The following is a 12,653-nucleotide window of genomic DNA, read 5'->3' on the forward strand; positions in this document are numbered from 1 at the left end:
ACAGAGGTAGGTCCTATGTTCCCATGTTTTTAAACTGCACTGGAGGACATGAGGTGTTATTCAGGCTAAAACAAGCAGATTAAACTCTTGCAGGGCTGCTCATCTGGAACCTGCGAAATCAGTGGTCCCCAACCTTTCTGGCACCAGGGACTGGTTTCCAGGAAGACAGTTTTTTCACCAACGGGCAGGGGAGGCGGGAGGAGAGGGAAAGGTTTGGGCCGGGGGACAGGGAACAGTGTCAGGATGGTTCAAGTGCATTATATCTATCCTGCCCTGCTGATTTGACAGGAGGCAGAGCTCAGGTGCTAATACAAGTGATGGAGAGTGGCTGTAAATACAGATGAAGCTTTGCTCACTTGCCCACTGCTCACCTCCTACTGTGTGGCCCATTTCCTGGGCCTGGGGACTGTGGACCCCTGAGCTAGATTCTTAAGGATACTGGCAAGAACTTAGGATAAAGTCCACAGAGTAACAAGCAAATGCTGACTCAGTACTCCAGGTAACTCAAGGCACGTTAGGTTTACTAAACCCCCACAACTAGGCTCAGAGCAAAGATCTGAAATAGTAAGCAGCCCTTGTCGGGCTGTGGCCTGGCCTGAAGAAGGCCGGGGGTTTCTGGTCACCTATAAGGTATCAGCACCCCTTTCCTTCACTCTGTCTTCACAGAGTTTTCAGCAATTTATAGAACACGTTCTTCCCTGTCTTTTGAGAAAAGGGAGATGAGCAAAACAAATCAAAGAAATTACAAAGTGAACACAGTGAGCTGCTACTTGTTAAAAGAAACAGAGAGAAACCAAAGGTAACAACAGAAAACAATAAATAACCAGGAGGTCAGAAACACACACTAGAAAAGAAGGTGGCAATTATTTACATGTGCCAGTTAGCGGTGGTTCTTAGGAATTTAACAGGTACACATATGTCGTAGACGACAGTGTCTTTTCCACCTCCACTGAGAACATGACATAAAAGGAATAGACTCAAATCATAGCCAGAGCACAAAGCAACGTTGACATGTTGGGGCTATTAGACTCTGATCCAAACTAACAAAGGAAATAATGGGCTCGCCACAGAAGGCCCTTTTTAACAGATAGTTTAAAAAAAAAAAAAAAAAATCCCCTTGGTTCTATTGTGGATTACGTGAGCTTCTGACAGGATGTCAGGGGTAAGTCTATGGATCCTTTCAATCCAGTTATAAAAAGCTCCTAGGACCTTAGTCCCAGGCCCTTCTAGTGGTACAATTAATTCTATCTCATTAAATATTGCTTGTGATAAGTGAACCATCAACGGGCTCTGAGCCTTTCTGTTATTCATGTTTCCGTGCTTTCAAGAAAAGGGATCTTCTTACAGAGGCTGTTGTAAACAGACTTTCTACGAATTGTATATAGTATATTAATTGCACTGGAAGAGGAGGGAGAAATGGGGTTTACTGTAAAACAGAATCTTTTGTAAATTCGAATTTTAAAGAGCAAGATAGAAGAGCCCAAGGTAAAAGAATGAATTAGTCTTAAACACATGACAGAAATTCAGGGCAGCTGACAGGTACCTGAGGCACGTACAGTGGGGAGCAGAGCGCCTCACCCTGAGGACCCAGGCAATACGTGGATGCTCTGAGAACACCACTGTCCACCTTGTCTGGGTGCTGTGTACTGCACTTGTACCCAGGGGTCGGGGCCCCAACGATCAATGTCCTACCTCATGCTCACCTGTCTTTTCATCTCTGCCCAGGAGCCCATGGCGGCTCACCTCTAAGCTCCAGACCAGAGCCCAAGTCCACTCTGGCCATCATCTCCCTGCATCTGGGTCAGGCCAGCCTCCTCCCTCCCTCTCCTCTGAAGAGCATCAACTCCTTCCCTCCCAGGCCTTTCCTGATCCCCCTGTGAGATGAAAACAAACAGGCTGAAAATCATTCGTATCAATCAGATCCGAAATCCAAGTCAAAGATGGCTGTGGAGACCCTGAAGGAGCCCCAGACCCAGCCTTTCCCCTCCTACCTCTATTCCTTCCAACGTCCTCTGCAAAGTCACCAAAGCCAGAGGTCCACACAGTAGTGAGCACGGAGGAGCATGCCGGCCTCCAGGAAACTCTTCAAGTGAGTATCTGGAACTACACAGCAATTACGAGATATCTTAGTTACTAGAATAAAGTTATGTATATTTTACGAACCATGCATTGGCAGGCAAATTCTTTTACCACCAGGCTTCCCACATGGCTTGGTGGTACAGAATCCACCTGCCAATGAGGGAGCCACAGGTTCAATCCCTGGGCCAGGAAGATCCCCTGGAGAAGGATATGGCAACCCACTCCAGTATTCTTGTCTGGGAAATCCCATGGACAGAGGGGCCTGGCGGGCTACAGTCCATGGGGTCACAAAAGAGTCAGACATGACTTGGTGACTGGACAACAAGAAGAAGAACCACCTTACATGGAAGTCTGATGTTACTGCTTTTGCTCAAAGGCCAGAGTAAGACTGCAGAGCAAACAACAGCACAATGTAATCCTCAGTTAAAAAGTTGGAGGGAATAGCATTTCAGAGGAAGTTTCAAAGGAGGAATGATTTCTGGGTCAATTTAACTGGAGAGTCTAAAATAACTGCAGCAGCCAGCTCACAAGAGAAACTCTAAACGTACCGTGCCTGTCTGTGTCAGAGAGGAGGAAACTGACTTTTCTGAGCTTTATCTCAAGTGAATGATGGTCAGAATTATCCCCAAGAACCTTCTGGTGAAAGGATGGACTGGAAGCGTCCAGATGCGTCACTCATCAGTCAAGGCTGCCAAGTGGGAAACGGGTCCCAGAAAAGGCTTGTGTGGGTTTGGGAGAGATAAAGCTGGCAGGGGGAGGGGTGCGTTTTGCTCAGGTCTAGTCATCGCCAGCATGGCGTCCACCGTGGCCCGCCTGAGGGAGGGACTGCTGACGACCCAGCAGTAGGACGTGTGCTGCTGGGAACTGTCTTCTTCCTTCTGCTTGATCTGCCCTGCGCCCTTGCAGGGGTTGAACTGTGTCTCCCCAACTGCCCCCAAAGGCAGGCTGGAGTCCTAACCCCTGCTCCCTGAGAATGTGGCCTTTCTGGAAATAGGGTCTCTGCAGAGATGATCAAATCATGATGGGGTCACACTCCCTTAGGGGTGTGTCCCAGGGAGTCGGGAAAATAGAGCTGGAGACAGACACACAGAGGGAAGACCACTTGAAGAGTGGTGGGGAGACGGCCACGTGCTCACAGAGGCAGAGGTGGGACGGGTGCAATCTGGCAGCCCGGAACCCCAAGGATTGCCAGCTAGAGGAAGCAAGGAAGGATCCTCCCCCGGAGGCTCAGAGAGAGGCTGCTGACACCTCGAGTTCAGACTTGAAAGCCTTCAGAATTTCGAGGGAATAAATTTCTGTAGTTTTAAGCCCCCGGGTTTGCAGAACGCTGTATAGCAGGCCTGGGAAACTAACACATCCCCGAACTGCTCTGGCCTTTCACCCCTCCTCGTCCACATGGGTACACGAGCCTGGGGAGAACCCTGTGGAGTCCACAGTCACAGCTCTCCACAGGGAGCACCCCAGACAAAGACAGTATGACGTCTCGGCTTTTTTTTTTTTTTTTTTTAATTTATTATGGGGAAAAAAAAATTCACATCCACAAAAACAGAGCAATATAATAAACTCCATGTGCCCATCCTCCAGCATCAACAACGATCCACATTTTGTCCATTTTATTTCATCCAACCCCCACCCAAGTGTATTTTGCATGGAAGGATGCCTGGAGCATTTAAAAGCTAACTCAACACATCATTCCAGGTCATCTGTAAATGCTTTAGTCTAAATGACTTTAGACACTTTTTTTTTGGTCATCTTTGAGTATTGTGTACTTTATTAGTTATGTAAAAGGAATGAATAGCACTTTATGTCTGGGTCCTCTGTTTCTTCTCTGGTTTTTATAGTTCAGTAGTTTCCAGTATATTCACAGAGTTGTGCAACCATCACTATGACCCAGTTTTAGAACATTTTCATCACCCCAAAAAATAAACCCTGTACCAGTAAGCAGTTGCTCCTCACTGCCCCTGCCCTCCAGTTCCAGACAACTACTAAGCTACTTTCTATCTCTATAGATTTACCTAATGTAAACATTTCATATTAACATAAATGGAATCACAGTGCAGTATGTATTTTCTTGTGTCTGACTTATTTCACTTGGCATAATGTTTACAAGATGCATCTATGTTACAGATCAATACTATGTTACTTATCAATATGTCATTCCTTTTTCTGGCTGAATAATATTCCATTGCGTGGATATGCTGCATTTTGTTTATCCATTCATTAGTTGTTAGAAATCTGAGTTGCTTCCAGTTTGGGGCTATTATGAGCAACAATGCAATGAACACTTGTGTACAAGTTTTAGTGTGGATGTATGTTTTTATGTCTCTTGCTGGTTGACCTAAGAGTAGAATTGCTGGACCCCATGGTAATGCCATTTTAATATTTCAAGGAACTACCTGTTTTTCAAAGTGGCTACACCATTTACAAACCTACCAGCAATGGATGAGAGTTCCAGTTTCTCCATAAATTCTCCAAAACTTACTATAATTTTTTTAAAATTATTATAGCCATCCTAGTGAGTATGAAGTGGTAGGTATCTTGTAGTTTTGATTTATGTTTCTTCGATAACTGATGTTAGACTTTTTCAGGTTCTTGGTATAACTTCTTTGAAGAAATACCTCTTCAGATTCTTTGCCTATTTTTTAATTGGGTTGTTTGTCCTTTTACTGTTGAGTTGTCAGAGCTCTTTATGTATTCCGGATGCAATTTCCTTCTCAGATTTACGATTTGCAAATATCTTCTCCCATTCTGTGAGCTTTTTCATTTTCTCACTGGTGTCCTTTGAAACACAAAGTTTTCAACTTCATGAAGTCCAATGTATTTTTTTATTTTGTCACTTCCGCTTTATCTAAAAAAAAAACAAAACATTGCCTTACTCAAAGATTTATTCCTATATTTTCTACTAAGGGTTTTACTGTTTTAGCTCTTACATTTAGATGATGTCTATCTTTAACTGAGATATAGTTGATTTACAATACTATATTAGTTTCAGGTATACAGAAAAGTAATTCAGTTATATATATATTTTTATTTCAGATTATTTTCCACTATAGGTTATCACAAGACATTAAATATAGTTGGGTGTGTGTACATGCTAAGTCACTTCAATCATGTCCAACCTTTGCAACCCTATGGACTGTAGCCCACCAGGCTCCTCAGTCTATGGGATTCTCCAGGCAAGAATACTGGAGAGGGTTGTCATGCCCTCCTCCAAGGGATCTCCCTGTGCTATACAGTAAATCCTTGTTGCTTATTTTTTTTTACATATAGTAGTTTGTATCTGTTAATCTTATATTCATAATTTATCCCTTTCCCCTTTCAGTTCAGTTCAACTCTTTGCAACCCCATCGACTACAGCACACCAGGCTTCCCTGTCCTTCACCAACTCCCGGAGCTTGCTCAAACTCCTGTCCATCGAGTCAGTGATACCATCCAACCATCTCATCCTCTGCCATCCCCTTCTCCTCCTGCCTTCAATCTTCCCCAGCATCAGGGTCTTTCCCAATGAGTCAGTTCTTGGCATCGGGTGGCCAAAGTATTGGAGCTTTAGCACCAGTCCTTCCAATGAATATACAGGACTCAATTCCTTTAGGACTGACTGGTTTGATCTTGAAGTCCAAGGGACTCTCAAGAGTATTCTCCAACACCACAGTTCAAAAGCATCCCCTTTCCCCTTTGGTAACCATAAATTTGTTTTCTATCTCTGTGACTCTACTTCTGTTTTGTAAATAAGTTCATCTGTATCATCTTTTAAGATTTCACATATATGTGATGTCATATGACATTTGTCTTTGTCTATCTGACTTACTTTACTCAGTAAGATAGTCTCTAGATTCATCCATGTTGCTGCAAATGGCATTATTCCATTCATTTTCATGACTGAGTAGTACTCCGCTGTTCATACATCCCACATCTTCTTAAACCAATCGCCTGTTCATGGGCACTTGGGCTGTTTCCATGTCTCTACTGCTGTGAATACTGTTATGATAAACACTGGGGTACATGTATATTTTCAAATTAAGAGTTTTCATCTTTTCTGAATAAGTGTCCAGTAGTGGGACTGCTGGATCATATGGTAGCTCTACCTTTAGTTTTTTAAGGAAACTCCATACTGTTTTCCATAGTGGTTACATCACCAATAGTTAGTTTTTACATTATGATGTGAGGTAGGGGTCCAAATTTATTTTCTTACATATGGATACAGACATTATACTTTTTACATTTTTATTACTCATTCACTTTATTTATTTACTCTGGCTGGGCTGGGTCTTTGATGCTGCGTGCAGGCTTTCTCTAGCTGCAGCGAGCGGGGGCTGCTCTCTAGTTGCGGTGTGTGGGCTTCTTACTGTGGTGGTTTCTCTTGTTGTGGAGCATGGGCTCTGGGTGCACACACTCAGTAGTTGCGGCACTTGGGCTTATTTGCTCTGGGGTACGTGGGATCTTCCCGGACCAGGGATGGAACTCATTGGTGTGAGGATTCTCAACCACTGGATCACCAGGGAAGTCCCTAGACCTTACACTTTAGTTCTATTTCTTAATAACATGTTCTGTATTATACCTCAGTTTTGGTTTCCCATAAATCATCTTTTAGATTATTTTCATCCAACTACAGCCTAGAGTGATAAAAAAGAAAACTCTAGGGAAGAAATATTTTACATGAGGAAGTGGTTAGCACTTCCCGCATTGCCTGTAATCTATAATTCATTTCCCCAGTTTTAGGCTTTTCCCCTTTTCTTATAACATGCGACAATGCAGTCTTGCGTGACTCAGTCAGTCATAATCATAAAATTAGGTCTGCCCTAAACCTAAGTCATTCAACTTAAATTTTAATATAAGACTTTGGGTATAAACAATGTGCCAGTCAGCTCTAGTAAATCAGAGATAAAAAGACAGGTATTCTGCTCTCAGACAATTACAGCCTAGATGGGGAGAGGAATGGCGTGTACACAAATAATAACATGGAGTGAGTGCCAACACAGGAGGGAAACAGTGCCCATAAGGGAGGGGTGGGGAAGCCACAGTGAAGGGAGGGGAGCAGGACTGGGCCCAGATAGGGAGTGCCAACCTGTAACACCAGCTGGGTAAGGACCTTGCTGAGCTGGAGACTAGACATCCCGTCCACAGGCGGATGTTCCCCATAGTGATGGGGATGTTCCCCACTCATTCCCAGCAGATCGTATCTCTACAGAGACATGGATCCAGGACTTACTGGAGGTCCAGTGGTTAAGACTCTACGTTTCCAGTGCAGAGGGATGGGGTTTAATCCCTCATCAGGAAACTAGGACCCCACATGCTGGGCAGCCAAAAAAAAAATTTTTTTTTAAAACAAAACAAACCAAACAGAGACATGGACCCAGGACAGTCAGACTTCAGACTTTCTCATTTTTTTCAAGAGAAGTTGAGGGGGAAAAAATCCGATTTTATGTGTAATCCTTCATTATTTAAAGTTGTTAAGAAATTTGAATTTTAAAAGCTCTACAGTGGGTTTCTCAAAAAGTTAAACATAGAATTACTATATGACTCAGCAGTTTCATCCCTAAGTATATACTCAGAAAAAGTGAAAACAGAGAGTCAGACGGATACTTTTATGCCAGTGTTCACTTCAGCATTCTTCACAATAGCTAAAACGTGAAAATGTCCATTGACAGACAAATAAAATCTGGTACAGCCACACCATGGCGTATTATTCAGCCATGAAAAGGAGCAAAGCATTGATAGTGTAACACAGATAAACCTTGAAAACATTACACTAAGTGACACAAAGGCGCAAATATTGTATGATTCCACTGATGTGACATATCTAGAAGACACAAATCCACAGACGGAAAGTAGATAAGAGGTTACCAGGGGTTGGAGGGTTATTGCTTAATGGTTATAGAGTTTCTGTTTTGGGGTGATGAAAACACTTTTGAAATAGACAGTGGTGATGCTTGCACAACACCTTGAATGTAATTGATGCCAGTGAACCATGCACTTAAAAATGGCTACAATGGAAACTTTTTATATTTTATGTGTTTTAACACACACAACAACAACTCAACTCTAGAATGGCCAAACAAAACATGTGCAATATTACCATGTCAGCTGTGAGCACCAATTTGGGATCTCAGGTTCACTGATTAACACTGGACACCTCATGTGCACCAAGCAAGGACTCAGCAGTGAGGTAAACATCTCACTGATGCTGCAGTAGGGGCAGAGGAGATGGACAAAATTAAAGATACATATGTCTATATAGTCAAAGCTATGGTTTTTCCCAGTAGTCATACACAGATGTGAGAGTCAGACCATAAAGAAGGCTAAGCGCTGAAGAACGGATGCTTTCAAACTGTGGTGTTAGAGAAGACTCTTGAGAGTCCCTTGGACCGCAAAGAGATCAAACCAGTGAATCCTAAAAGATATCAACCCTGAGTATTCATTGGACGGACTGATGCTGAAGCTCCAATATTATGGCCACCTGATGCAAAGAGAAGAATCATTGGAAAAGACCTCGATGAAAGACTGAGGGCAGGAGGAGAAGGGGTGACAGAGGATAAGATGGTTGGATGGCATCGTCGACTCAATGGACATCAGTTTGAGTAAACTCTGGGAGACAATGAAGGGCAGGGAAGCCTGGCGTGCTGCAGTCCATGGGGTCGCAAAGAGTTGGACACAAATGAGCAACTGAAAAACAACAATTCCTTATCCTTAAGGAGATTAAAGGCTAGAAATAGACCTAATTGTAGTAATACAGCAATGCTCTCAGGAAGTTATAAAAATATGCTTCAGGAAATTCACAGGGGAGATCACACCTGGTCGGGGGATCTCTAAAGGATTCATGAAGGTGACTGGGCTGCAGCTGAGCTTTGCAAGATGGGCAAGCAGGTGGGGCTGCTCCAAAAGCAGCAGCTGGAGTCAAGGTTTAGAGGAAGAACAGCAGATGGCATATTTTAGTATCGGCTCCAGTTTGGCTGGAGAAGACTCCAAGTAGAAAGGGAGCTGGAGAGGCAGGAGGGGGGACCAGCACCAGGATGCCATGAATACCAAATCAAGAATTTTCCATTTAATTCTGAGCAGAAGAATGAAGTTCTCAATGCTATCCCTGAGACTGATTAGCCAGGCATCCGTGTATAAGATATATTGAAAAGAGGAGACCAGGGCCCCTAAATAGTCAGGTGAGAGATAAGAAAGGGCTGGGCCTGACTAGTGGCCATGGTATGCAAAGGAAGGGGTGAGTAGGGACAGGAGGTGGCTCCTTGGATGGATAATAGCTAGAAGCTGATGGCTGCAAGGGGGAGAGGGTGGTTTGTCTCATCTCTATGTGAAAGAGGCTTCCTGAAAAGAAAGCAGTGTGACAGAAATCAAACATACGGCAGGAGTCTAGTCCCAGCTGTGCTAACCAAGCCTGTGCCCTTTGGAACAAATGCGGAATGACCTCATTCATTTATTCATTCATTCATGGTGCTTCAGTGTCCTCACTTTACGATGGGCCTAAATCTCTGTTCTACCCATTTCATAGCATTGCTCTGATGATAAAAACGAAAACTACTTCAAACCACTTCACATTTAAGCGCCCCACGTTACTTCATTGAAATGAATTTTAGATAACTATCTCTTGTGCTTTAAAATATTGTGTAATGTGTTTGAAATAAATGGGTCATCGGCTGGGGCTTAGAATTAGCTGTGATCCAGAGACCCGATCATATTCATTCCAAGTGTCGATCCCACAAAAGTGATGTGTTATTCACACCCAGCCTCCTCCTGTTTCCTATGCTCAGATAAGGTAAAATCTCCACTTCCCCAGTGCTTCATCTCGTTCAGCTCTTTCGGGAAATAAAAACTCTTGGATGTTTTGTTACTAAAGCCGCGTTTTCTTCAGAGCATGTGTGCCGACCAGCCATGAGGAACGGAACACGGAAAACCTTTAAAAGAATTTGTTATATGACTCAGGGAACTCAAACCAGGGTTCTGTAACAACCTAGCGGGGTTGGATGGGAAGGGAGATGGGAGGGAGGGTCAAGAGAGAGTGGACATATGTATACCTATGACTGATTCCTGTTGATGTTTGGCAGAAACCAACACAATTCTGTAAAGCAATTATCCTTCAATTAAAAAATAAACAGAAAAATTTTTTAAAAAAGAGTAAGTTATCATTCGTGCCAGACAGTGCTATGTCATCTTAGGCAAGCCACCAAGCCTAGCTGTGCCTGGATTTCTAAAAGGTGTCGTGGAATGCGTCTGGTGACAGACACATGCAGAGATGGAAGCAAAGGGCTCCCGCTGTGAAGGAGGAACAGGAACACTTCAGTTTTAACTTGAGTGGATCCAAGAAAATGAGCACTGGAAAAGTGGCAAAGAGGAAAATGACTTGCTACAAAAGTGAAGCGGGACACAGACTAAGAGCCGCGCACTGAGGAGAGAAAGAGAGTTCAGCTGAAGGAGATTCTGAGACTCGGGGCCTGGCTCAGGTCGAAGATGAAGAAGGATGCTTTTTATTTTTTTAATTTTTAAAATTATTTTCATTGAAATATAGTTGCTTTACAATGTTGTGTTAGTTTCTGTTACGCAGCAAAATGAGTCAGCCATATATTTATACATACACCAGGCTCCTCTGTCCATGGGATTCTCCAGACAAGAACACTGGAGTGGGTTGCCATTTTCTCCTCCAGGGGATCTTCCCAACCCAGGGATCAAACCTGTGTCTCCTGAATTGACAGGCAGATTCTTTACCACTGAGCCACCAGGGTAGCCCATATATACATATACCCCCTCCCTTTTGGGTTTCCTTCCCATTTAGGACACCTGGTGGTCCAGTGATTAAGACTTGGCACATTTTTAAGCATCTTATGGTGGGTATTAGGATGATTTTTCAACTAGTGATTCTACTGTGGGTCAAAGGGGAGTCTGGGTCCAGACAGGGCAGGTTGGTGTAGAGAACCCTGGGCTATTCTCTCTGCTAGGACTAGGATAGGGAGCACCAGCCAAGAGATGTGGCCTGAGAAGGAAAAATTCCAATAGCTGTGATTTCATAAAAACAAATAATCCTTGCTGAGCAAGGGGAGAGAGAAAAGAAGGAAGAGACAAGGATACGGAAAGCAAGAGAACGGAATGCCCATCCGATGGGAGAGGGCAGGACAGCAGAGATGAGGGCTCTTGTAGGGATCCACATGGCAGCACTGTCCAGCCCAGTGGGACGAAGTGGCCTCAATTTTAGAAAAGCCCCTAAATTTACTCTTTCTTCCAAATATCAAATTCTTCTCCTCCAAATTTCCCTAGGGCTTGGTGCAGTGCATGCATGCTAAGTCACTTCATTCGTGTTTGACTCTGCAACTCCATGGAATGTAGCCTGTCAAGCTCCTCTGTCCATGGGATTCTTCAGGCAAGAATACTAGAGTGGGCTGCCATGCCCTTCTCCAGGGGATCTTCCTGACCAAGGGATTGAACCTACGCCTCTTACGTCTCCAGCATTGGCAGGTGGGATCTTTACCACTAGCGCCACCTGGGAAGCCCAGGGCTTGGTACAGACAGGAGCAGAAACCCCTTCAGGAAGGAACAGACCAGAAAAGGCACCCTTTCCTGGCTGGCCCCGCCTCCTGGGTCACGGGCCCCCCCTCAGCTCCGACCCGACCCAGAAAGTCCAGGGAGGAAGCTGCGGAGGCCTGACTCACGGAGCGCTCAGCCGCTCGGATCACGGGTGGGCAGCGCCGCGCGTGATGAATCACTGAGAGCCTGACTGCTATTCTGAGCGCCTCCAAGGACACGAAGGCTCTTGTTCTTTCCTTCCCTGTCTGGCTGCCAGGAGACGAGCGCTTTAGGAACTGAGTATCTTCATTTTTTTTTTTATAGCCCAAGGCAGAAACTATCTTACACTTTCTATTCTTCCTGCACCCCCTTCTCAATTCCTGGAAATCAGCCATAGGAGAAGAGGACCAAGAGCCAGCTCTGTCCAAGCCCAGCGAAATCAGCCTTGCTGAGAATCCATCCCAGGGAGGGGCCAGGGAGGGCAGGGCACACCTTGTGGAATTTCCCAAGTGAATCACCTGGCTATTTATTTTGAATAAAAGTGCCCAAGAAATATGTAATTTTAAGTCCTAAATTCTATTAATACAAGGAAAAACCAGACTGGTACCTACAGCTCTATATAACTGCACAGCATTTGGATTAACTTCTCGATTTTTTCAGCTCCCTTGTAGTCCGTGACTAAAAGTTACAAAAGACAATCACAGGCGACGATGAGAACATGGAGAAACTGGGACTTTCACAGGTTGCTGGCGGGACTGTAAAATGGCACAGCCACTTTAGAAAATAGCTTGGTAATTCTTTATGTTAAATATAGCTCCCATACGACCCAGGAGTCCCACACCCAGGTATATACTCAAGGGGCCTGAAAACATATAGCCACACAAAAGCTTGTACACAAATGCCCCTATCAGCACTACTCATCGTAGCCAAAAAGTGGGACCAACCCCAATGTCCATTAACTGATGAGTGAATAAACATGTGGTAAATGCATATAATTCAGTCATAAAAAGAAATGAAGTACTGATATTATACATACCACAGCAGAAATGAGCCTTTGTCTCAGTTGTACCTGT

General features: G+C 44.1%; 1 protein-coding gene across 4 annotated transcripts in view; it reads right to left on the bottom strand.

The window, feature by feature from the left end:
• Nucleotides 1-1,991: 1,991 nt before the first annotated feature.
• SLC37A3 (solute carrier family 37 member 3) overlaps nt 1,992-12,653 on the bottom strand; it is a 74,024-nt gene continuing 63,362 nt past the window's right edge. For 3 of the 4 annotated variants that reach the window (XR_009696765.1, XM_061165921.1, XM_061165920.1), the window contains one exon: nt 3,608-4,927. Coding sequence is in view for 1 of the 4 variants with exons in the window: in XM_061165921.1 (XP_061021904.1) it covers nt 4,913-4,927 (15 nt within the window). In the remaining 3 variants the exon portion in view is untranslated. Of the gene's footprint in view, nt 2,104-3,607; nt 4,928-12,653 lie in introns of those variants that run through there. The other variant, XR_009696766.1, reaches the window with a different exon arrangement.

This window comes from Dama dama, chromosome 18 (genome assembly GCF_033118175.1).
Source record: "Dama dama isolate Ldn47 chromosome 18, ASM3311817v1, whole genome shotgun sequence".
Lineage (NCBI taxonomy): Eukaryota > Metazoa > Chordata > Mammalia > Artiodactyla > Cervidae > Dama > Dama dama.